The sequence below is a fragment of the Halichoeres trimaculatus genome, unplaced genomic scaffold, assembly GCF_033239565.1.
Source record: "Halichoeres trimaculatus isolate MK-OKI-2021-1 unplaced genomic scaffold, fHalTri1.1 fHalTri1_scaffold_10, whole genome shotgun sequence".
Taxonomy (NCBI): Eukaryota; Metazoa; Chordata; class Actinopteri; order Labriformes; family Labridae; genus Halichoeres; species Halichoeres trimaculatus.
The window spans coordinates 17,077,055-17,104,494 of NW_027437187.1; the positions used below are offsets into that span (position 1 = coordinate 17,077,055).

At 38.2% G+C, this 27,440-nt stretch overlaps 1 protein-coding gene across 1 annotated transcript in view; it reads right to left on the minus strand.

The window, feature by feature from the left end:
- Positions 1-1,970: 1,970 nt before the first annotated feature.
- Positions 1,971-27,440, minus strand: part of LOC141796221 (uncharacterized) — a 56,368-nt gene continuing 30,898 nt past the window's right edge. Inside the window, exon 7 of the mRNA XM_074677208.1 lies at positions 1,971-2,073. Coding sequence (XP_074533309.1) covers positions 1,971-2,073 — 103 coding nt within the window. The remainder of the gene's footprint in view (positions 2,074-27,440) is intronic.

Below are 27,440 nucleotides of genomic sequence, written 5' to 3' on the forward strand. Positions count from 1 at the left end.
ATAGCTTAAGTTATAAAAGAAAACAATCATTAACTAATTTCCACAACTTTTCTGTGTCCTTTAGGAAAACTGTCCTCTCAACTTCTGTTGTGGCCAGACTTCCATTGTGTCGTGGCTTTTGCCTTCTAACTGTGGTGTTTGCATTTGCATTGTTGCGTTTGCTTTCATGTTGATACTTTTGCAAATCGGCTGACTCCTATCGGTCACTGTGGTTACGACGGTGACAATGTAAAAGTAGTAGAGTAAAAGTAACATCTTTTTCTTTTTAATGTAGCAAAGTAAAAGTGAAAGTTGCAATGAATATTGAAACACAAGTAAAGTATAGATCCTCCCAAAACTTGAGGACTGTAACATAGTACTTTTACTTTGTCCCTTTACATCACTGCTCTAGGAAATACAGTACCCCTGTCAGGTCGGTCTTTAATTTGAACCAGACCGTGAAAGTAACTGTACCTTTGAATGATTACTCTCCATAATTAAGGGCACAATGTAACATATAAAGAGTTTCAAAGTGAGACCTATAAAGTTATGTGGGTGTGATTGCACAGCTATGGGGATAACACATTTGTGGCATCATATTTATACACCTAAGGCTCTTATTTTATTTTTATTTGTTAAAGGCATGCAGAAGAAGTCCAAATTCTGCAGTTGGGGAAATTTCACAAGACAACTGATGAACGTTTAGATAACTGATGCTGTCTTACGTCATTAAACCTCATAAATTAATCTACTTGTGTAATTTCTGATTGACAGCTGTCTGAACCGTGAAGCAATGAAAACAACATGCATCTCACCTCAGTTCAGCTGACATGACTTCCTTGACATTCACAAGTTGATGAGATCAATATGTTGAACCACACAGGGTGGAGATCTTTGGGTGGTATGGAAATGCACAGCTGTATGTAAGCTCTATAGCTGTGAAAATCAATGCGGTGGTCCCAGTGAGGGAGCTACAAGACACAGCTTTTACTAATCAGGTGATTAGCAGTTTGCGGGTGGTATATCTTTTCTTTGTCTCATTATGAATCCCAGGATTACTACGGTGGATTATGCTTTAAAAGAACAGTCTTTACTTCATGCTCCTCTAAAAAGACAAAAAAAAAAAAAGATTTAAAATTGACTTTAAAAAGACCATTAAAGCCACTTTGTAGGATTCTTTATTTTTATTTTATTTTATTTTATTTTTTAATCTTTTTTCAAGAACTTATCACATTTTCCAGGCGCTTTGTAATTTTGACAATGTCCAAAGTATTTCAAATCACATAAAACTGTTTTTATGTCCAGTGAGGCTTAAGCAGTAAATACAAGCCACATTTATACTATAAAGCTGAAACATTTTGGAGGAGCCAAAATAAAAATTCTGAAATATTTAACATTTGGATGGTGATGAAACCTGAAATTTTTTTGGGAGGGTAACTGGTTCATGCCTAATTGTGCAAACGGAGACTCACAGACCTTTCTGCTTTCTATACTTTAGTGAAAGGAAAATAAAGTCTTTGGACCAAGTGGCCCCTGTGATTCCACCTCTGATGATCTTGGACCCTTGACAGTTTATTTCAAAACAACTGTTGCCATTCCGAGTTTTAAGTTAGACAGTGTTTTAAAATTGGACCAGATTAAAACAGTCATCAAGTCTTGCTTTTATCAGTTAAGCCAGTCAGCGAAAGTCAAATCTTTTCTATCCAGGTAGCACTTTAAGACAGTTGTCCATGCTTTTACTTCATCCCCTTTGGATTACTGTATCGTGCTCTATGCTGGAGTGAGTCAGTCCCTGCTCCCTCGTTGCAGCTGGTTTAGAATGCTGCTGCATGACTTTTAACTGGTAGTCATAAAAGAGAGCACATCAGCCCAGAACTGGCTTCACTTCACTGGCTGCCTGTGACTTTTGTAATTGATTTTAAAAGTCATACGTTTGTTATTAAATGTTTAAATGATCTTGTACCGCCTTACCTCTCTGAGCTTCTTCACCCCTACTCATCCTCGCGGTCCCTCAGGTCGGCCACCCAGCTGCTCCTGCAGATGCTGAGGTCCAGGAAGAATCTCAGAGAAGACAGGGCCTTCTCTGATGCTGCTCTTCAATTGTCGAATGATTTGCCCTTGAACATGTTAAAACCTATTGTCATCCCTTGGCTTTTAACCTGATGACTACGACTAACCTATGACTTTTTTTGTCTGATCTTGTTTGTTTTTAATTGTGTTTAATATGTTTTCTTTTATGTGTGTCTTTTTTTTCTAATATCTTTTTATCTTTTTATTTTCCCCATCTGTACAACTTTTTGTTCACAGTTGTAGTTTTTTTAAAGTGATTTATAAAAAAAAGTTGGTTGGATGGTCCACAATAACTTATGATGGAATAACTTATCACACTAGTGACATAGTGATGGTAGGTTACCAGTTGCACACAACAAATAGAGTGAACAGCAACTTTCCTCTGTCTTTATTGCACAACAGAGTTGTGTGTACACCACAAACAGCCTCGCAGTGCCTCAATGGCCACCTCTGTGACCTGGTATGAAGAAACGAAATTCCTGGAAAACTTAGTTTTTGTACAACTATTCTATGAGACATGCACTCTAACCCCTTTTCTTATCAGTTTTATTTAAGTAGGACCAAAAAGTCCCTTCAAATTTTTGAAGCTAAAGCTGACCCAAAACAAAACAATTAACAATAAGATTTTATCATGTGTCAGATCATTTTGAAGTACACTTTGATCAAGGTGTCAGGGCTGTTTTTTATTGTTAATTTAACCTTCACAGTTTTGAAAACTTGCAAAGACGTAAATAGCTTGTCAACAAATAGAGGTTGCAGGATTATGTTTGGAATATGAATGGGATCATAAAATCCATTTTCAGGTAAAAGCAAATACAAATTTTGCATGATTTATTTTACTTGGTGAGTGCAAGCTGTGCAAAAGCCAAGAAAATTGGATATCTAAAAACAGGTTGGTGAACATTAAAACTGTTGATGTGACAAAACAGGTTTGGAGTCATGCAAATTAGACATCAGAGCATGAAAAGTAATGTTTTTCTTTCTTCTCTCTTTTTTTTAAAGGAAGGTCATGAGAATAAATTGGTCATTCCTGGAGGGAAATTGTCAATACATTAAAATAGAAACCATCTGTTTCTGTTAAGTGGATAGTGAACAAAATCAAGGAAGTCTAGAAAAAATGATCAATCTTTGAAAATTCTATTCACACCATGACCTCGAATTAAGTATGCCGGGTGGAAATCAAGGATCATTCCAATCTAAAGTGAATTTGAAATGCTGAAAAACAGTGACTACAACCAAATTTTGAGCTTTTTGCACATACATGTAAATTACTACAATGTGCTAAACAAAAAATAATGGAATTTCCTATTAATTCAAATGCTTCTATCAATACCAGGCAGCCAGCACAATGCACACATTACATGCACATTCCTTTGATGGCCAGTGATAATTGTTGGCATCTGTCATCATTAGACCAAGGTCAAATGAGAGATTGTGTATTGATCATAACGGCAAATTATCCCTGGCTAGAGGAGCAACTTTAACCCTCCGGCGCATAGTAGTCACTGTAGCTGGCAGCTATTTAAAAGACATTTTCTCCTAAATGCAATGGTTTCCATGGTGTAACTGCATATGAGCCTATGTGAATATTAACTGTCTATTCACTACTGTTGTTTTCCCCTTATCTGACTCGTGATCACAATTTACTGAGAAGTATTCTTCATTTTTGTCAGTTTTTGGTCGTTGCAGACACAACAGACGGACAAACCCAGCCACAGATTGCATGATAGAAAAATTTATTTTTGTTTGTGGGCCTGAATGGAACCCCTGGAGACACATTTGATCGATTACTGTTTGCAAGATCTTGGAATAAAGCAGGACATCATCCCAGCTCTTCTTAGATATCAGTACAGTAATGGAAAGAAGAGCTGGGGCTTCTGTACTTCTGTGTTTCAGATAAAAGAAGCTGTTCTTATCCTGGTTGTTTTCCTCTTATGCTTGTGTCTTCAAGTTGCATGATAACTTGCAAGCTTAATTTTTCGTTCAAGTTTGGAGTTGCAAGATGAAAGAAAAGGAAAAAAGAATCAGACAACTGGTTATTTGCACGAGTTTTACAAGCTTAATTAAAGCTTAACCCTGATCATAGCTCAGGGTTATAGCTCAAACTGATAAAAAAAATATGTTAAGTAGGGAGGGTGGGACAGGGGCAGCAGATCTAAAAAATTGCACTTAAACAGTATTGTCACTGACTCTGCTGACTGCTGACTGCAAGGTCTGCAAGAATTTCTGATTGGTCAGTGCAGGTTTTTCAATGTGATTGACTTGGATGAAATTTAAATTTATAGCAGTGCAGTTATGTATGTTGGGAAAAGCCTACTTTTTTGTTTTGACCAAATTTGTCAAGCTTTAATCCAATATCTGTGTGTGATATATGACAGCTCCTGGCCTTTCTTCCAACTATTTCCTTCATGTTTGTCAACAGAGCCAGCTTCTTGTTGTCCCACGTGTTTCAGATGTTCTGTGCTCCAAAGGGCTCGGGCTGTGCTGTGACAGGCTGTTACATTAGCCTAGAAAAATGTCGCTCAGTGGCTGCTGTCCGTGGTCCTGATCATTGGCTGGTTTGGATGGGAGTTGTGCTGTGAGTCTACTCTGTGACATAAATTGTTTGGAGTGGTTGTGTGTTTTTGTGAGCAAATGCCCCTGAGTGCTTCTGTCAAGGGCAACTAGGAGGGCCCAAAATAATATCTGAACCAGGAACAGACATGCTATGCTACTACTAAAATCATATAAATGTTGCAAAGAGCATGAAGATACATGTACGTGTGTGTGTATGGCTTGGAGAGATGCTGTTTTCTGTGATCTGGGTATGCTCCTGGACTTACTATAGAGTACTAGCAACACTTCAGCATTCACAACAGTTTGCCATCATTAGTAATTGATAATTTATGTATGTATTCATGCATGCACAGTGTAATTTACACTCTTTTCACCTCACTTACACTCCACAGTCAAAATTGTAATGGTGTTATTTAAAAAACAAAAACAAAAACACTTTAATTTGTTTTCTGTTACTCATCCCCTTAAAAGACAAATTTCCAACCACATACACAGTCATGTTTTTAACATCATGTCCTCATTTTAATGTAAATGGAATCTAGGTTACCCCATGTGACTGTAAAAACTGGATTTATTAGTCATGCAAATCTTTTGAGTAATGTGCACCAACACTGATGACCATTTTGTAGTGTTGAATAATTCAAGCCCCATGAATTCAACTTAAAGGCTTTTGAAAATGTGTGCATAACGATACACACTGAGTGATAGGATGCTGTGAGAGCTTATTGTCAGTGCAAGGCCATGCAGTTAGACTGGGTTTTTTGCTATGGTATGTGCTGAAGACCGTCAAATAACATATTTAGTCCCATTTGAAAGTTGACAAAGGTGTTTTTTTTTCTATTTATTCCCTGGCCACTGGGAGATAGACAGTCAATCTTTTTATTATACTCTGCCAAGGTAATACAACTGACTTACAGAAATATCCTGCCCCTTGGCTGCTAAATGCTGCATTGTATTCAGAGGCATACTCCCAACTTTAACTGTGTGCAGTTTGATGCTTGACAGGTCAGATACATGACCTGTTTTTCTTCTTTGAGATGAGTCATGTTGATGCAAGATGTGAAAGTGACACACAGCAATACATCTGTGAGCCTGAAAACCAAACCAATGATGTGAAAGCTGCAATAATGAAGGTTTTGCTTTTGTTTGACAAAACATATAGTGTGTGTATTTTTACTGCACTTTACTATCTAATTGCCATCATTTTGGCTAAACCTCATGAGGAAGCACGATGCTATGCTACATGATTGTTTTTCTCACATAACGGATAGAAAAATCTGTCAAGCAAAAAAAGAAGAGTACTCTGTAGATGTGATCTATCAGGTGCTATGATGATATCGTTTAACCAGCTTCCAGGAACTATCTGGTTCCTGTGGCCACTGAATTTCTGCATTTTCATTGTGAAGAAGGTTTTGATTGTCTTTGTTGTAGGAAGAAACACCCGTCACATATGTAACAAAAGATTTAGGGAACAGCTACAATCAGCGTGAATTTGGACTATTTCTTCTTGCTCCAGCCTAGACCAAATCCAGATGTCTAGACCAGACCCAATCCAGACCTAACCTGGACAAGGGGACTAAACCAATCCAGCGTAATCTGGGCTTGGTTTCAAACATTCTGTTTGTGAGCTCTAACTTCATCCAGTCTATCTCCAGCTTGTTTTTTTTTTTTTTTTTTTTTTTTATTTAGCTGCTCAGGAAAAGCTAACACTAAAGCTCAGTTTGATTATAATCAGTTATTTAGGATCGAAATGAAGACAATGAAGACCCAACTTAAACTCAAGTGAATCACAGCTGTGTGTGATGTTAATGAGGACAGTGGGAGTGATAAAATCAATACTGTGGGTCTATCAGAAACATCCTGCAAGTAGGCCTGTCCCCCGTAGTTCCCGGACCTCTGGAAAGTACTTCCCCAAGGCAGGGCTATTTCAAGGCATAGCTCAAGTACCCTAGAACTGAAATTAAGACCCTAGTTCCTGGGGATTAAAAGCAAATAGTTCCTCAAAAGCTGATTTTTCCTCAGTTCCCAGGGAAAGTTCCTGTAGTCAAAAAACACTATATTTGTGCATTAGTTTGTCAGGACATGGTCAACATCTACGAATGTGAAATAAAATGTGTGAAGCAATAAAATAAAGCTCTTTTATTCTCCACATGCTGGTGTAGAACAGTGAGACAGCTGCAAATGGAAAGCACACATTTGAAGGTCAGGTCTTAAGGGGTAAAAACCTTCTCGCTGTGCCAATTCATTAATCTAAGGCTCAGTGCAGGAGCAAAATGTATTGGGATGATAAATGTCCAGATCAAAGGCTTTTGCACCCCCAAAGGTATGAAATTAAACTGACATAAACCTCAAACTGCTCTTATTAATGCAATGTATGCTTTTGCAGCAGGTGATTTTTCTTGCAGAAATACAATATATCATTCCCAATCATAAACTGCTTATGTTTGTATAAACTGCAGTGTATAGGACAATAAAGCCAAAGAGAAAAAAAAATGACTCCTGAAGGGGTCCTGCAAGATTAAAGTCATCTATACACACGAGTGCAACCCTTTCACATCATTAACATTATTTATCAACAATCAAACTGAAAAAGGAGCATATCCCTGATATGTTTATCCAGGAATGAGCAAGTATGAGAGTCAAAATGACCTTAAACGTGCTTTCAGCAGTGATAATGGACTGGATGGCAAGTATCCAGGAAGTAAATGGATAAAAAATGATTTGTCAGAACTCAGATCTCATTTTGCGATTGAATACTACTAATTCAATTATTTATTATTGCCAGGTGGTCTTTTAATATTGCATCCAGCACTCACAATATATTCTGTCCATGCACCTAACTCTCCAACCTTTGGTTTAAGTGTTATCATCAGGCTGTTTTGAATACACGATTCTGATTGGTCAACACCTCTTGACAGCTGTTTTTAATCCTGAATAGCAATTGTAATTTTTTCGTCTCTTTTTCGTAATCTTTGTATTTGGAGTGGATCATCACTTTGTATGGTTCATTGTCGGTCACGGACACCAAACTTTTTGTGACTTCGGCGGTATTTTTTTACTACTTTTGCTCCTCTGTTTGTCTGAAGATCCTACATGTAACCATGGCTGCATTGTTTACATGCGAAATTAGCTGTTAGCAGCCTGTAGCATGTCAATGCTAACTAGTGTAGGGCCTGATGATTTCCCTCGAGCTGAGGAGGAGGAGGTGAGGACGACGTGCTGGTTCTCGGATGTGAGCTGGGAGGTGACGAAGTGGACCTGTCCTTCCATCCATCGTTGTTGGGAACGTGGGATCTAGCTCCGGGGGATGGACGAGCTAGCTGTGCTAATCCAGCGGCATCATGCTGTTCACGGACGTGGCTGACGGAGCTGACATCGGACGCCGCGACACATCGGAGGAGCTTCGCCTGCTGTGAGCAGACAGGATCCAGGAGACAGAGACTGAACAGACTGCTGGGGAGGCTCAGTCCTGGACCCTGTGGAGGTGGAGACTGGCTGGGCTGGAGAGTGGTGGACGAGTGGTGGACAGGATGTCGTCATCTAATTTCTCATGGACCTTTTTGCACTTTCTATACTCTTTCTTACTTTTGTTTTCTTAAATGCTGCGGTGACTCCTGAATTTCCCCTCGGGGATAAATAAAGTATTTTCTATTCTATTCTATTCTATTCTATTCTATTCTATATCAAAAAGAAGTAACGGGAAGTCTAGGAGTCTTGTTCCGGTCACTTCAGTGTTGACAATGCAGCCAGCCAGTTGTTTCCTTCTCAGTCTTGTCCTGAGAGTCAGGAAGTAATGACCTAAGCAGGCACTGATGTAAAAGCTGCCTGAGGAGCTACTGGCTCTTATTATTTCTGGTTCGTTAAACATTATCCCAAACTGAGGCCCTGATTAAAAAAAAAAACAACAAAAAACCTTCTTTCTGAAAGTCTTCACCTCACATAGACAGCAAATGCAGGATTCAGCTACTTTATTAAATGATAGCATAAGTGCTGTTTCACGAGCAGAAATTACACTTGCTGTTCATAAATGTTTAGCTTGGTGACATACTTTACTCAACTCACAACACACACACACACACACACACACACACACACACACACACACACACACTCTCTCTCACACACACACACACACACACACACACACACACACACACACACACACACACACACAAATATATGGAATATTAATCAAACTTTCATGTAGAATAAAAGATGATTCTCAGCAGCAGTCCAGCAATAAATGTGCCCTTTCTCAGCATCCTCCCGTAACTCCTATTTTAAGGTTTTAAAGGCTTTGAAGTCAGCAAAGAGCTGTCATTTCTACTGTGTAATGTGGGTGAAAATAGGCCTTTCTATTTATGGCCTGTAGTAGAGCTCAGAAGGAGACTCAACTGGTCAGAACTAAAGGAAAACATGAATGAAAAATACGAAGGTGCCTTCATTTTCACATTAAATTGAAAATAGAGTAATGCTTGGACCTTTTAAAAAAGATCCTGACTGGATCAGAAATTTGGAACATGTGACTCATCCCTGTCAGCAATGTATCCCTAAATTAGGGATGGGTACCATTCACCTTTGAAATGATACAGTTCCAATGCCCAGGGCCTGATAATAGGTATTAGTACTCATCAGTGCCAGTTTCCTGTACTTGTGTGTGTTTATGTGGTAATAAATATTAATTTGTTTAATCATAAAATCTCAAAGTTTTTCAACTTAACATATTTATTTTCCAATAGATAAACTTGCAATGCAGTATTCATGACTAGTGTGGAAAATTACCTACACTTCCACTCCCTCACATGGGATGCGTTTAGGTACCAAAACATACCATTTGACTTACATGAATATGTCATACCTGCCAACGTTCCCATTTTCTATGGGCATCTCCAGTTTTTTTAACACCCTCTTCCACTGAACTCCTGTTTTATAATTTCTCTCAACTTAAATTTTCACGTTGATACCGTAACAGAGTGGATAATGGGAATGGTGCTGTCAAGATGAGTTATTTTGTGTTTGAGAAGAACTAGGCTCAGTAAACATATCAGCAGTGATCAGGAGTTCAGCAACCACTGTCTGTGTGTTGTGTTTTTTTTTCTGAGAGGGTTGTAGGACACCCTTGAATTAGAATCAGAGAGCCAAATGTTCCTTTTTTGTTGTGGTGGCCGAGAGTAGCTGGTATTGAGTGGTAAAATGAACGGATAACATCAAAACATGGATTAAGTCTCAGGGTCTCTTTTGCAGGTGCTATAATACTAATTAAAGGCTTGTTCATAAATACTTTGTAGAATACACGTCACACCATACGCAAGGTGAAATCTATTTTTTTACAATCTATGGTTGGTACCTATAAAAGTACCAAATTTGGTAGCCATTTCTACTCTTGCTGTGTGTAAATGGTAAAGCTACAATCTAAAGGTAGTTAACAAATACACATTTCTCAGGGTGTAGCAGCTTACACTGTATGCTGGATAATTATGTAAAATATCACAAGGTGGAGACTAGTGTAGTCAGACTTGTATTTCATGTTTTGTTTTGTTTTTTGTTTGTTTGTTTTGTTTTGTTTTTGATTTTTATTAAATAAAGGATTATGCTTTAGTTTTCTTTTCCCTGTGTTGTACTAAAGGTGACTTTATTTTATTTTATTTATTTTATTTGTTAGTTAGATTAACCTTTACACAGTATCCAGTCACAGTAAGTCTGACTTCAGCACTGCAGTATGAAAATCATCAAGTTGTTTAAGTGACAAGCTCACACCAAAAACATCAGCCATAGAGTTGAGCTCAAAGTTAAATTCTACCAGTATAACTTACTGTTCAAAGGTTTGGTCTCAAATATTCATCCATGCTGTCAAACCAGACCAAGTTCTCCCATTTACCAAATTCCTTAGGAACTAAAGCTCCTGATCATTACAGCCGTGCTTTTGTCCTTTTATATTCCCACTTTCATTTAGCTACAAATTTTCTGCACCACAAGTTTGATGTTGGAAGGATCAAGGCTTTATTGGACTGTGTTTGTTATGACCCATGAATTGTACAATCCAGGCATGTTACAAGAGATCAACTCATTGATGAAAGACCCTTGGGTTACACCATTTTCACAGTTTCCAATGTGATTACAGACTGCAACCCTTGACTGCACCATCCTTACTCATGTCTGAGACTGTTATCAAAACAATATTCAGTCAGTTTATTAATCAGCAATGAACACTCAAGAACAAATTCTCTTTAATTCAAAACTTAATCAGGCAAAAGCAGTCTGCATTATTACCGCCCTCCTGCTTGAACCCAAATCAATAAATGTTGCTGCATTAATCATGCATCCCTGCCACACATTACTGCTTCCAACTTGGGGAATTGGCTTAGCAGTATAGATGAGCTTGGCTACCGATGTAATGTGCTGGTAAATGTGATTTTCTTTTTCTTTTTTACAGAGAAAAGTACATAAATCTGTAATGAAGCACAACACTGCTTGTATAGCCAAACCTATTGGCACAGTGTCTGCCTCCCACATAAACTGGGAATAATCATGCATTATTTCAGTGAATTTTCACCTTTCTGTTCATTAATATTCAATTCACAAAGTGTTGAGATTAAAACTGACTGCATCATGTTATATAGCAAAAAAAGGAACGTATGAAACCACTTTCTGATGTTTAAAACAATAGAATATTTTTCAAGGCTTAAGCTTTCCTTTACGATCAACACATGTGTGTGTGTGTGTGTGTGTGTGTGTGTGTGTGTGTGTATATATATATATATATATATATATATATATATATATATATATATATATATAAGAGCAGCATTGCTTAGAGTAGCTTACCACTGACTGTAATGAGCCAATTAGTAATTGTTTGTAATCAGCTATTGCAACAATATGAGCAGCATTAATGGTTTTTGTAATAATAAAGATATGCAGATAAAATAAGACATACATCACACCATCTTCTTGTCATGTTGTTCTACAAGTAACCTTGGTGCTGCTATGTTCATTCCCCCATCTCTCCTTGCATCAGATGGATTTTTAAGTGTTGGAGAAAAACAGCAATCAGGGAGGGCAGTTTAGTGTATGTTAGAATATTTTCACAATGGTCAACCATTGTAGTTGAAAAAAACAAAACACACACAAAAAAAAAAAAAAAAAAAAAAAAAAAAAACATTTTTTCTCTCTTTTTTTTTCCACAGATGTCAAATCAAGAATAAATTCCAACTAAAGCATTGTTTCCACCAAGCAGTCCAAAACGGATCAGTCTGGCTACACAACACAAGGGTCCCAAAAAGTGAACGGTATGGGTTGGTAATTTGGGGACCTATCCCGGGATTAGTCAATGGAAATGCCACAAAAAGCGTGCCGCACTAAAAAGAACAGAATTTAATAAATCTAAAAAATCTAAATCTAAATAAATAAATTTAAATAATCACTTGGTGCAAACGGACTGTAACAGGCTGAAGGTTGACCAATACTGATTTTTCGGCTACTGGTAGAATAAAACACTAGAGATAACCCCAAATAATCAGTCAGGCCAACTATCAATCAACCCCTGTTTTTTTTTTGTTGTTGTTGTTTTCTTGATCATCTCCTGTTTTAAAATTAAACCAATCCCACCTGAATGTCTCAATATGGAGATAACATCATTAGATTAAAGGGACATGCATAATATTTAAAAAGTGACCCCACTGTCCCAGTTCAAAGTGGAGCTCCACCTAGCTCTCAGAAAAATCAACAAGCTAACTGGTGTATCTGATATTCTCAGGATCTGGGGAACAATCTATCACCCTCAGGGCAAACAAAATGCAGGACTTGCTTCTGCCACAGGATGGATCATTGTGATTTGTTTGTTTAATGAATTAACTCTTCACAACTCTTAAATAGTGAGAGGACAACTTGGAGGGGTACCTTTTTTTGTAAAGGCTGCTGTTTAAGCAGGTGTCATTATCAACCGTTTGCTTTATCAAACATTGATAAGTTGACTGAAAGCAGCTTAAAACATCTCTGATGGTAGTGGAGTCCATTCTCCACTACAAGTGCAGCAGCAAGTGTTTTTTACATTTTCAGAAATTCAAATGCACTTCTTGTTTACAAGATCCTCACTTCACCCTGGTTGTTTCTTCTTTCAAAAACAGGATTTGCATGTTTTAGGAGGCAGAGATGAAAAATCTGGATTATACTGGGTTAAGCCTATTAATGTTGAAAGCAATAGATATGTAATAAGATGGATGGGCAAGGCTTTATCTTCAGCCTGTTTTCTCAATATTGCAAAAGTAATCTAAACCTCAGGCTTGAGTTGATTAGGACAGGAACCAAGCATCTATTCACACAAGAAACCCTGTTATCACATGGAACTCTTCAGTGCACCTCCAGCCTGAAAAGTGTAACATTCTACATGGATCTTGCAGGGCGGTTTTGACTTATGAAGCATATTGGTTCATGTAGTATGTTTAACTTTTAGGATTTGGGGAAAAAAAAAAAAAAAAAGAAAGCAAAAAAAGAAAAAAAGAAAAAAGAAGAAGAATAGGGGGAAATGAGAGAGAGAGGAATTCACAGAAAACTTTGATTAAAACAATTATACGAAGTTGAAGGTTAGTCACATGTTAAAAGCTGCTTTACTTGAAAAATAGACTCACTGATCAATTTATTCTTGTTTCTTATGCAATGATTCTACACATACACTCTTTTCCAGCCTTTCTAAAATGCACATCCTGAACTGTGGCCACAGCATTGCTTCCAAATATTGTATCACAAGGCTAACCTTTTTGGGTATCACTGTTTTTACGTGCTTTCGCCTAAGCTACTACTCTCCTGTGGATTACTGCTACTTTGTTGGACTGTTTGGTGCTGTTTATTTTTTTTTCCCATCTTAAACTTCACATCACTTAAATCTTAAGCATGACTACATTAAGCACCAGAGTACGGACTATAGGCATTTGGTTTTTCTTAGCCACTAAGTCTGCGGGGTTCAGAGCTTGCTGCACTGCTCATCCCTTTACCGAACAGGTCAGTTACGCTCTCCCATATGCAACACGCTTGTGATCGGCACATCGTTGGTCAGACATGTGACAGTGCCTGGTGGCAAGACTTTCTGTCACCCAGGTGCCTATGTTAATGACATTAAATCAGCAGCACTGCTCCTGAGTGATCAGTTCCGCACTGTCTCCATCTTGGTCATTGAGGCAGGTGTAAATGAGATTGAAAAACAGCAATCAGAGGATTTTATAAGCTTTGTTGAACCTCTGCTGGACACTGGAAAGCAGGTGGTTGTTTATGGTCTACTTCCCTCCCCGTGTTTTGGGGGTTATTAAATTCAGTCATCTCCATCAAGTACATATATAGCAGGAAAACCTTTTGCATGCACAAGAGTATCCCCTTGTGGAAAACTTCGCTGAGTTTCTAAACAGACCTACACTTTTCAAAAGAGATGGTTAGCATCCAAACTTGAAAGGGTCATGCCTCTTAGCCTTGAGCGTTAGGTTTATGATCCATTCCTGTTTCACCTGACTCGGTGTAGCTCCTCCCACCCGCACAGCAGTCTGACTACTCCCGAGAGCATCCCTCCAAGAGTGACAAATAGATTGGACATACCTTTCTCTCTATGCTCTAATTATAAACTCACTCAATATGATTCCAGCTAGACATACTTTAATTGGAATCAGTTTCCATGCCCAATACCACCTGTACCTACTACTGCCCCAGTTGATTTGGGGTCGATTAAGCTGGCATTGCTAAATACCCACTCTGTGGGGAACAAATCATTCATATTGAACAATTGTTCCTGTCCAAAGAACTACATATTGTGTTTCTCACAGGGACCCGGAAAAAAAATGAAGAATACATATTTATATACGAGGCTGCTCTTACATTTGTGCCCCAAGGTCCACAGGCTGTGGGGGAGGGCTTGCTGTGGTGTACAAGGACTGTTTCTCCTGCCACAGGGTGAGCTCGAAAGCTTACACCTCGTTTCAACTCCTAGTGACTAAGGTTTGGCATGCAAACTCTTTTTATAGTGACCTGACTCATATCAAGGGCAACACCCTAGGCTTGGTTTTTACATATCGACTAAACCTGGACATCACTGGCTCTAATGACCTGCTTGTAACTGATCACTATTGCATCCTCTTTGAGTATTCTCCCAGCACTGATTATACTGTCGTATCCTCAAGTATGTTGAGTGATCTCTCAGCCAAAAAATTTGCACCTGCTCATAACGAGCGCTCAGAGCTACTTCCATTGATGAGGGGCATGGAAAATGCTCATACTTCAGTCTTTTGACTCACATTGCTGAGTTATTTTAGACAAAAATGCTCCCTTGGTTTCCGTCAACCCCATCCCCCGGATCAACAATGATGTTTAGACATAACATTTTTGACAAATTTCAATCAGGTTACCGTCAGATGCACTCCACAGAGACAGCACTTCTTAGAGTGTCTAATGACATCATGATGGCCTCCGACAAAGGCATTCAGCGATTCCTCTGCTCGACCTTAGCGTAGCTCTTGATATAGTTGACTATCAGATCTCGCTGAACAGGCTCCATGACCACATAGGTATTTCCGGCAGCCCTCTTGACTGGTTTGTCTTACAGGTAGAAATTTCTCTGTTGCTGCTGGCCCTCGCCTATGAGTCAGTCCCTTTATCATGTGTTGTGCTTCAAGGATCAGTACTAGGTCCATTTCTGTTTCCCCTTTCTATTCAACCTCCCTGGAACCTTTACCAGTAGGTTTAATGGCATCTCTTAACATGTGTGCACTGATAACATTCAGTTGTATAACTCCTGTAATCCGGATGGTACTGACGAGCTGAACATACTGCACGACTGTTTACAATCAATGACTAGTTAAGTAACAACTTCCCTCGGCTTAATACTTAGAAGGCTGAAGTCCTAATTGTTGCTCCTGAAGGCACTGAAACTAATTGTTTGCTCTTGCAAAGTTATCTTTGACAAGACTGGGCACTTTCCATGAATACATACCGCACTTTGTGAGCTTTAGCTGTGTAAAGTGTTATACAAATAAATAAAACTTACATAGCACTTAAGATCATGGCACTGAGTCTGTATTATTGGTCAGACTTATTTCTACTACACATTTTGTATGTTTGCATGAATATATGTGTGTGTGTGTGTGTGTGTGTGTGTGTGTGTGTGTGTGTGTGTGTGTGTGTGTGTGTGTGTGTGTGTGTGTGTGTGTGTGTGTGTGTGTGTGTGTGTGTGCGTGTGTGTGCCCATACCTCAGACATACTGAAAGCCACTGCTTGATGATTTCATTTTTCTCATACAGCAAATTTTCGCAATTAATACAAAAATAAATTTATCAGATTCAGTGTGAAAGATGCCCTTGCTTGACAATTTGTTTGTTTTTGTTGTTTGTTTGTTTGTTTGATTATGCATGCAAGAAATGCATCCAAAAAAATGGACTCATTGTGTAAAGACCTTTAGACACAGACCATGTCATTGACATGTTTGAAGCATCAGGCTGAGTATTGTGAGGATAACAGAGGAAAACTTTACGGCCATTTCTTTCAACTGGCAAAAATGTCCCTTTCTTTATTGTAAAAATGTTACCTACAGTTTCAATTGTGTATGATTGAGAACTGCCAATAAACCCAGCTTCCATTGTGAAATTATAAACAGCCGCCCACGGCAGGTAGATGGGTGCTACTTTTGTCCAAGTATGTCACTATTATCTATCCTGTGGACTTTCAAACACCGCAAAAGCCCTTTGAAATGTTTCCCCATGGTAACCAATAATCCTTTTCAGGAAACAAAACATCACAGATAGTTAAAGTGTAGAGCTAATTAAGCTCTCACTACAGTAAAAAGTAATACATAACAAACTCTTCAAAACAAATCATTATATAATTCTAATGTCAGCTACTTAACCTCCTCATAAACTCATTTATTATACATAAGACTTTGGCTATTTTGTGTAATCACAGTGAGGTCACCTTTTAATCCATTTATAGATGGTGCATTACCAGTTTTTTATCCTTTTTTTTAGTTATTTCTTTAATAGCTTTAAAGATGAAGGTTAACTCGAGACCACTTCTGTTTACAGATAGGGTTTCATTACAGCATTTCATTACAGTCTGAACTGTTAGATTAATCTAACTGGAAGGCTTTAAGTATATGAAGGATGAGTTCATGGGTAGCTAAGCAGTTGACATTGACATGATCAAAATAAAGTTGTTTCAAAGAGTCTGCATTGTTTAATTCCAAAATACTGCTCAGATTCTTTATAAGAATGTTTAAGATATAGACGCTGTGTATGACAACACGCATAGGTTTATAGGGTGGAGTCTGGGTGCAAAAGCCATAGTGGAAATGCTGCCTCAACATAGCTTAATTCAACAAAACCAAAAGACAGGAAAAGATGGAGCTGGGTTGGTTTGAGGCCTCCTAACAGACAGCCACGTCTTAGGTGCAAGCTAGCTATCTGTCATGCACAATCTCACTATCTGTCAGGTGCACACTAGCTGTCTGTCATGCACTAGTTAGTTGTCTGTCATTTATGAATGATGAGTATCTGTCAGGTACAAGATAGCAATCTGACAGGTGGTACCTTTCAGTTGACTTTGTCATGTGCTGTAGTAAATGCATATTGAAATTTCCATCTTAAAATCCTCAAAATGGAGAATATATGAATAGAATAATGTATCATTAAAACACAATTAATTAAAAATAATAATAATAATTTACATATTTTCTATTCTAGGTTGTAAGCATCTTTAATTTTGGTGCAGAATTGGTTATTTTAACACAGGTGCTAGTAGGTGTTAATGGGGTGGCCTGCTATTGTGTTCTGTCTCAAATGGTCACTTAAGGAACTGCAATCTTTCTTTTATTTGTTTCATATTGGCTTCATTTTTTTTCAGTACCAGAATTTTCTGCTTGTTTCTTTCCCATAAGTCACTTCCATTCACCTCAAGATCTGCCAGGCTAAATGTATCTCATACTGAAGATCATCCAGGCATGTGTTGTAAATGGTTCCCAGTAAAAGTTCCTCAACATAGCCATCACTTTGTTATTTTAATAGCCACCAACACAGTTAAAATATGCAAACTGTGCAGCTCATGCTGCTGTCATTCTCACGTTTCACTTCAAAACTCCAGAAACCTGGAAAAATTAACAACAATTATTCAGACTGCTCACATGCTGAATAAGCAGTCATAAAAATACAGTTTTATATCCTGATCTGTTGCATGTACAAACATCCATCCAATATTTAGAAATGTAGTATCAAGTTTATTCAGCTGTCTGCCTGCCTTCTAAGACTTGACATCATATATTTCTCCCCATGGAGAACCAAGATGTATATAAGTACTGAATTATTCAATGTATGGCATCCTATGTGGGTCAAAACCTGCCCTTTAAGCGCAGAAACAGAAAATGTATAATGTTATTTCATCTATATTCCAACATTTCCTGAATGAATAGTCAGGTCATGTGCTCCATCTTTCGTAAAGCTCTGTGTATTTTCCTATAGGAGCAAGATGCTGATATTTTATCTGTTTAAAAAGGAAATATTATTGATATTGAGTAAGACAGATTGAGAACTCTTTCTTGTTAAAGGTATTATCAAGGGCAGAGGTAATATTTCCCTTGAAGCCCACAATAATGGTCTCACACATGATATATTATCACAGCTTCTGCAGAAAAACTATGAAGGCTTTTCTAGGCATCATGCAAGCAGGGTTTCACTGCACCACAGCTTTTATCTCTCCACTTTCCACAGATCTATACATTTGAAAGGATTTTGTCAGGGGCGATTATGACTGGTAGAGGAAAATTCTAGGAAGGGAGATGAAGTGGAACAGAAACTTGAGACAACATTGCCCAGGAGGAATAAGCTGGAGGGGGAGATTTGACTGCAGTGGAAAGTATAAAGAGGGAACGAAAGGGAGTTTTAGTTGAGACCAGCAGCAGTTTAAGTCACTCAGTCATTTGGTCAGGGGGTCTTGAGATTTCTGAAGCACTTTATTGAACATGGCATTATGGGACACAGTTGAAAGACTCTTCAAGCCTTGTGGTTACGTCATTTTATGTGTAACTTGGAGCTGCAGCATTTCTCCCTTATGTTGGTGACACAAGGTTTTTCATCTTCATTCAGTGCAGGACAGTGATTAGTGAACATATTGGACTAATTTATGATAAGCTGCAACCAGGCTATCATAAATTAAATGTCTCTTTTAATTATTTTTTGAATAATAGAAAGGACAAGGAAAACAAGACAGCTGTACAAAGCCAGGGTGAGTTTATAAAAGGCTTCTGATGAGATTAATGAAGTAGGGAATGTTTTTATGTTCTCCCCTTTCACCTAGGAGGTGTACCTGCTTTTTCTTCAGACAGCACAAAAGACAACCATTCAGTATCTTAAGCCTTGAGCTTACTAGTGTATTAAACTTAATTTCAGTATATATGAAATGTAATTTATGGTAGTCTTGCTGTCTTTCCACAAAAAGGCAGCATACATACTCTAAAACATGTATACTTCGATTAACATTAACATTGCCTTCTCAGTTTTAAAAGCCACTATGCCATGGACATGATAGCATCCATGTACTATAATGAATGCTGGCTTTTGAATTTCTTTCTTTAATTTCATGCTTTTTTTCAGAGAGGACAGGACCGTGCAGGAAACAAGGTGAGAGTGGGGACCATAGACCAAATGATTCTGATGAGGAGTGTTGAAGCCGACTATCATAGGGAGTCTCATCTACCAGTCATTAGAACTCTGCCTCTGATTGGGCAAACTAGTAATCTTAATATCTTCTTAAAGTCTCTAAATTGCTGATTTAGAGATATGGGCTTATCTGACTAAAGTCACCTTTTAAGACAGATTTTGAACATGTTAATTTTGCTGGAAACAAAACAAAACATTTTTTACGTTTCCTGTTCAGGATAAGGAGGTGGCTGGAGCCTATCCCAGCTGTCTTAGGGCGAGAAGTGAAGTACACCCTGGGCTGGTCTCCAGCCAGTCACAAGGCTGACACAGGCTATGTTTACATGCTGTCAATATTCAGGTTAAGGTCGATATTGTGATCTCTGAATTATTTGGCATAATCTGTTTATATGCATGAGCAAACAGAGTTCTTCCTGTTAAAATGGTATCCTGATAAAAAAAAATGCCGACACACAGGCAACATCTTGACACATGGAAAACATCATGACACAATGTGCGTCATCTCTCCTTCATCTTGCTGTATCTATAGCAACAACAACAGCAGAAGCACGGAGGACTTCCTGTACTTAAAAGACTAAGATTCTTTGCAAACAGAACATGCACAAACACAAGTCAATGTTAAAGTTTGATGGGGATATCCCAATAGCTGTAAACATAATCAAATATTCAGGTAGGAAAAGGAGTACCCTAAGGTTGTTTTTTTCAGGTTTTTAAAACCCAGAATATGAGCATATTCCCGTTTCTCAAAAGGGTTATTGGTCTTTACGTGGGCCTTGCGCAACCGGGTTATTGCTAGTATTACGAATATTAAAGGGCTACTGACTGCATGCAAATGCACTGACATAGAGGCAAACAACCACTCCTGCATGCATGCATGGAGAGAACATGCAAACTCCACACCAGCCCATCTTGCCCTAACCAGGGTTTGAAATGTTGACCTTCTAGCTATGAGCGGCCGCTAACCAGTGTGCCACTATTGAGAAAAGGTTATCTTTTTTAAATCAGTATGTGTATGTTTTCTGGTTCTACTGGAGCCAACTTCAAGCAGTACTGATGAGCTGTAGCTTTGAACATGTTTGCATTGAATACATTTATTGTGGCCAGAGGTTGCTAGGCCACAAGTAAGACTTGAATCCAGGCTAAATATAAATGGCTACTAAACTGTGTTCAAACTGACAGTGTTTGCTTGTTGTCACGTTAGCCTACAGATATGTCGGAGCACTGGTCTGTCAGCAGCGCTATATATAGCCAGCTACTACAACGTTTGCTTGATGTCTCGTTTCAAACTATAGCACTTCATAACTGTACTTATAAATACCTTACCTCAGTAGTTTGTATCCGGAAAAAAAGTTGTCTTGAACAACTAAAATTTGTTTCGACGCAACCTCCATTTAATTCCATAAGAACACACACTTTTCTTAAAGTCAAATCTTCATGACAGTGTGTATGAGACTGCTGGCCAGAAGGTGGCGAGGCAGTCCAGTTAAAACAGATCCTCCTCCTAGCATCTTTAAGTGGCTGTGGCAGCTGAAGTTGCAGGGAATTAAATATACAGCACTGACAAATGCACCTGTGTTTATTGTGACAGTTGATTAAAGTATGTGTGGACACCAATGACACCTCCAGCATTGGCTGACAGCAAACCATTATGAGGCACTGGAAACTGTCAACACACAGACAAGGTAGAGGGTGACTGAGGAGTCAAAGGATGGAAGAGATTGTACTAATTGCTACCCTATTTACATATCATGGGCAAACTATATTACAACAAAGATTTGTGGTGAGAGTGACTAACACATGGTGACCCTGCACAAATTATAGGCCTACAGCTCTTTAATTGATATAAATGTGGTAAAACTATCATTAAAAGTTTATCGACTGGTGACTGAAAAAATGAACATTAAAATCCAGATTGGGAAGACAGTCCATCCTCATTATCATTTACACTTGTCTGAAACTAAAAGAGTTGCAGATTCTTCCTTGTGATCAGCAGTAACCAAGCACATCCAGGAGGTCTGCTTGCTGAGTTTTGGATGCAGTGCAGCTACAGTACCTGATCCTTGGCATTCAGGTCAATGCTTATGATTCTGCAAGATTCACCTCTGCATTTTCAAGAAGCAATCCTGAGACAGCTCTCAGCTCTCTTCTCTCAAATATACATGCCCTGCTTGTTTCCCACAGCGGCTGTATGGCCACATTAAGCTTCAAAAGGGCTACGAGTCAAGTAAGAAGTCAGACACTTAGAATCCAGGTAATGCATGCACCATGATTAAGACAATGCACACCTTAAAGACCACTGGGTGAATACTGCAGGAGTTTATTGACATTTCAATGTTGACAAAGCCTTATGTTAAATGAATATGTTAAATAGTTTGGTGTGAATAACATGCAGCTTTTTAAAAATTTTTACAGATTCAAAGTAATGAAACTGGAGGAACCTTGGTGCTATAGAGTCATTATGTAATACTTGGAGTACATTGTGGAACACATTCTGTCAACAGATGGCATATTCCTGTTGACAAAATGTGTTGTTGCTTCATTTAATTGCAATATTGAAGGACCTATTGGGGTGAAAAATTATTAACCAGTAGTTTAATGCAGGATACTTAGCTCCTCTTGTCTCCTATGATTGAATCTCTGGTCTCTTACACTATCTTAATAAAAACAAAGAGTAAAAATGAAAAACTTGTTCTTCTTGTTACTTCAATATTTCTGCATGGAAGTGTATAACATGAGTTCATGCAGTGAGAATAATACAACGTTTTAATTTAGCACAAGGAGTACCTTGTACTGGGAAAAAAGCAAACCTAACAACCTTGGTCAGATAAACAGCAATCCTTGTCCACCAATCTCCGAAGTACTCCAAACCTAACAAAAATGCAGCACATATTGATCCGGACAAAGTCTTTGACATGAACACCTCTTGTTTACCACAGTTTCACATGCACAGCTGAGTGAGGGATATGTAGGAACAACTTGCTACAACCCACGCTCTGCTGTCAAAATTGTTGCACCGTAATCAACCACACAGGAGGAGCCAGATGGACACATAAGGGGTACAGTATGGGGAACTCCAGACCGCCCAGACTGCTGCCACTCATCACCAGCTCAAGGGTACCATCAATTTTCCATGTGCTAACAGGCCAGCTGAAGATGACATTTAAACCCTGTGAACTGTTCATCTTCAGTATTAGAGCATGCAATGTTTTATTTACTTGCAGAATATTTTACTCATACTGATAAAATACAATCAACTCAGTTTCTGATGGCATTATTGTTATCTTTGTTCTAATGTAATTTAAAAAAAAGTCTGTGCTTTGACTGGCCATGCCAATGATTAATCCCCAGTGTTATTCTTGCTATTCAGCTTAATTCCATTGATAGGTATGTAGTATCTCTTAAAATCTACAATAAAATCACAACAGGTAGGGATTAAAGGCACAGATTTTCTCACAATATTTTAGAACATTTGCTCATATCTCCATCAAATGCTGCACGTATTTCCTTTCACAGTCTTGGGCATGAACAGTAAATTCAATGACAAATTAAAATTTATAATGTTGAAGGGAAAACAGTGACAAAGGAACCATGTTATGCTAATTATAAGTGTTGAAGGCATCTGGTCGTTAGAACTTGGTGAGTTCAGCTGTAATTATGGTAATTTCTCTTCACTAACCACTGCAGTGAATTATTCTTGGGCATTGTATTGCTTGTACCGAACACTTGATTTCTGCTTGGTAACAATGACAACATTTTTGACAGAGTATTAGGGGCCCCATTGAGGAAAAAAGAAAGAACTATGAAAATAAAGCCAATACCTGAAAAAAAAATTGGCCTTTATGCGTTGTCTTTTAAGATCCTTGATTTTTTGGTACTCTGCTTTTTAGTACAGAGAGCTCCCTGCTCAGCTATTTTGTCAAAAAGGACCCAAAATATGACTGAACTTCAGCTTCATTCCTGTACCTTTATGACTTCATTCTGTTAACATGACTTTCCACATTTCCGACCCCTTTTATTTTTTTCTTAAACTTATCCCCTTACTTGGCTAACATAACGACCGATTCTTACTGATATTCCTACCGATATTTATTCTCTTAATATCACAACGCCACTTCAAGTTTGTTGTATTGCAGTATGATGACTTTTCCTTAACCCTTTTATTGAGTTAAGTCTTTTTTTAAAACTTTATTTTAATGAAGTTTAAACATTTTTGGCCTATTCAGGTAATATGATGACTTTACTCCAGCTTTAACATTATACAGTTTCTTAAACTCCATTCTCGTGATATGATTCTTGGAATGTTATGACTTGTCTCATGTTTTAGCAAGTATTTCTAAATTTCATTTTTTTAAACTTTATTATGTTTCAACTTGACCCCTTACTGTACGTTAAGGTGATTACTTTTCTTAAACTTTGGTGATGCCGTGTTTTCCTATAAAAAAAGAACAAAAGCAAAAAGTATTTTTTCTTCAATATCAAAGCCCAACACTCAACCATTTGATAGAGCACTTTTTTGAGTCACTTTATCTCGTTGACAGTATTTTGAACTGAGTCAAACCTGATTGGGTCTTCTCAACAGCTTTAAATTATTTTTCTGGTTTATGTTGTTGCTGATCCTAGTGCTCCAACAATATAAAAAAACATTGTAACTTTTTTTTAGCTTTTCTTGGATGAGACATTAAAGGGTTTAAAATTAATTAAAAATCATATCCCTTGCACTAAAAAAAGTGACATTTAAAGGGTAAAAAGAAGTGAAAGTTAAACAGTTATATTATGACTTGTCATGAGCAGCTTCATTGCAGTAATATAATGGTATTTTTTTTTACCTCACTTTTTTATTGACTTTTCCTGCTATTTTATTGTCAACAATACAAAAACTGTGTTTGCTTTGTTTAACATAGCCTCTGTTCAACAATTGCACACAAAGATCTGTGCTATAGGCTTTTTTTGTTGTTGTTTTTGTTTTTTCCTTTTTTTTTTCTTTTTCTTTTACTGTATCGCTGGTTTGTGTAAAAAGCTGATTTAGAAATGTCACTATGTGCGTAAAGATTTTTTTTTTCTTCTGGCGAGGTTTTGTTAATTGAGTTAGATTTTGTAGGAGTTGACAGCTCAGAAATAATGAGCTCCTGCCTATAACATGAGTCTTAGATGTGAAATGGCCCTGTTTGTTTTATCGTTCATCTCCTTTTTTGTCGTCAGTCATGCCAGTCCAGTTGACCAGTAATTGGCGCACAATGAGACACTTAATTGGTATTCAGCACTGGCTTCCTTCCTCCTGTCTTCTTCTTGTACTGCTCTTCTATTTTTGGTGATTCTCTAACTTACTCATTATAGTCAACCCAGTTCACTTTGTCAAAGAAGATAAGAGGGTGGCTAACAAGAAGTCACAGAGACTGAAAAATCACTCAACGTCTATGTCAGATCTGTTGGTTTCATTTTGTAATCAGTTGGTAACAGAATGAAATCTCATAAACATTCACGTCAAAGATAAAGGTTGACAACATGGTACTAGGAGTAAGTTATATGATACAATACAATAGATATCTGTAACAAACTTAATACTAGTCTATAAAGTAGGTTCTTTTTTAGGTCTTCCCTCAAGACAGACAAATAAAAAATAAAGTCAAGTTAGCTTTAAAACAAAAAATAAGCACACTAACCTAAAAAATCCATGAATGGAGTAATGCGTTGGTTGTTAGTTGTTCGTTTTTTTAGGGACTTGAGACGGAGTAATGCTTTGGTAAAAGACTTAATGCAAAATAAACTGGCTGTCAGACAAAATCTAGAGGCAGTCTCAACACTCTGTGGTACCTCTTTATAAAAGTCAGTTGTATTGTGATCTGTTTGCTGTCAGTTCCTCGGCTTAAAATACCTGTTTAGCATTTTCAGTCGCAGCCTGATGGTCTAGACACAGTTTTGAATATCTAGGGCAGCAGAAATGTACATGTTTGTATTAGCTTATTTGAGTCAGACGCAGCTGGAGACATGAAATTAGTATTTAACAAAAGTATGTTTTACCTGCTTAAACTTGCATGTCATCTTTAAAATGGTCAGTGGGGTTAAAAACCCAGAGCATGCAACTTATTTGAAGGACTGAAAGTCTACTTTGGGACTGCAGAGAAAAAGAACTTGAACTGAGAAATAATTTACAGGCTGTGCATTTGGACAACCGTGTAAGACTTTGTCTGCTCCTTGTGACACATCAGTCAAAAGATCCAGCCTTGAAGCATCCAGCCCCTCAGCCATCCACATTTTCCTTGCCACAAATGTAGAAAGTGTAGCAGAAATATGCAGAGTTGGCTGCTGGTGCAGAGGTGATCATTAGCTAACATGCTCCTGAACTTGTCCTGCTATGCTGGCACTAAATCCAGTTCCCTGTTCTACAGAGAAAACCTAAAATGAGAACATCTGCTGCTTCATGAATCCATCAATTCAGTCTCGATTCTACCCTTGTTTGGCACAAAGCAGTGAGTGTGTGCCCTGATCTGTGAGATGCTGGTACTCCAGTTTTATTGCTCTTCAAATGCTCAGGATAAAAAAAAGGATTGTGAGGAAAAGGAAAGACTCTAACAAGCTTTGTTTAGTTTGTCATTTCTTATTTTGTCAAGTAAGAATTATTCCAGACAAGACTCGACAGTTAGCTAAAAGATATGACAATAAATTAGATTATTTCACAACAGCCTTAGATATTTAATTTTGCTTTATACAAATATTTCAAGACATTGCTCTGTGATATAAATTTGCTTTAGACTCTGAGAAAAAATTGAATCCACATCTTCGGTCTGGCTGCCAGAAAATCTGAGCCTCAGCAGGCAAATGTCTAACACAGCAGTTGCTGCCCTTTTCCAATCCTACACAGGTGTTCCATGATTCAATGGCCTCCTTTGAAAGCTGTTAGCAAATTGGCCACCCTGTTACAAATGGCATACTCACAGTCAAGGCGTGCTAGTAGCATTGACCTTAATCTGTCTGCATTTAAGCTTCCTAATTCATTGCCGATAGATGCTAGTTTTGGAAGGAAGTCAGGTTTGTTCGTTTTTCTTTCTGGGTTTTTACAAGCACAGGGCAGTAAGCAGAGTGTAAGTGAATATTCCAGTGTTTCTAATGAAAAAGGAGGAATTTTTATCCTAAATTGTTTGTGGCTCTTCCCCTCATAGTTAAGGTCGGGTCTGCAAGAATTTTTTTCTTACTTGTCAGAACACATCAGAACTGGGCTCCTCCTTGGCTCAGTGCCAGCGGCAGCCCACACCCACAGTCTCCAACCGTGACAACGTTAGCACATTCATTAGCCTAGCAACCACCAGCAGCATTGCATTTCTGCGGGGGAGAGACTTGAGAGTCATGCACCTGACCTGGCATGTTAGCACAAGATAAAAACAGGTATTTGACCCATACCTGATTAGCAGAAAGCCAACATGCATCATTCTTTGACCCATGGTGCTCTCCAAGTGCCCGAAAGCGAGTGAAAGTTGAGCCAAGCTTCCCCCTTGAAGGGTTTATCTGTTTGGTGTTTCGTTTCACTCTGGTTGTTTTTTTTTTTTTTTTTTTTTTCATGCTCCGCTCTATATCATAGCCGCCTGGGATAGCCTCTTACCCTCACCAATCAACACGCTCAGTCACTCACACACTGGATGTCACATGCTGAGGTAACCGCATCTGCGCTCTGCCCTGGAACGTCCCAAAACAACCAAAATATCAACATTCAGGCTGAGGGCTGGGTTTGAGGCAGACACAGACATTGACACACATGTATAGTAGATGCCCAGAAGTGACTGAGCATGATTCTTCTTGTAAAAGTTTAAATTGTACTCTGAGGAAAAATTTTTGCAGACTCTACCTCTAACTGATACAAAAACAGAAGGAAAAAAAAAAAAAAAAGAAAGAAAAACCTGTCTCTGATATTAGATAGGCATCATCTTGGTGTTATTCCATATGCTCACATGATGGAATGTGTGCCTGGAAACTGAGGAAGCTTTGCTTTTGGAGGCTTTCTGGACCATCTTGCCATCTGGGTCCTTTTTAGAGAGCATTATTTCCTTTTAGAAACAGAAAAGGAAAGAACAGTTGTCTAACTCTTCGCTGACACTTGAGAGGTCTAGTAAAATACAGTAGGACACTTACCTGTCTTGAGTCAAGGGAAATTTTTGACTCAATCTT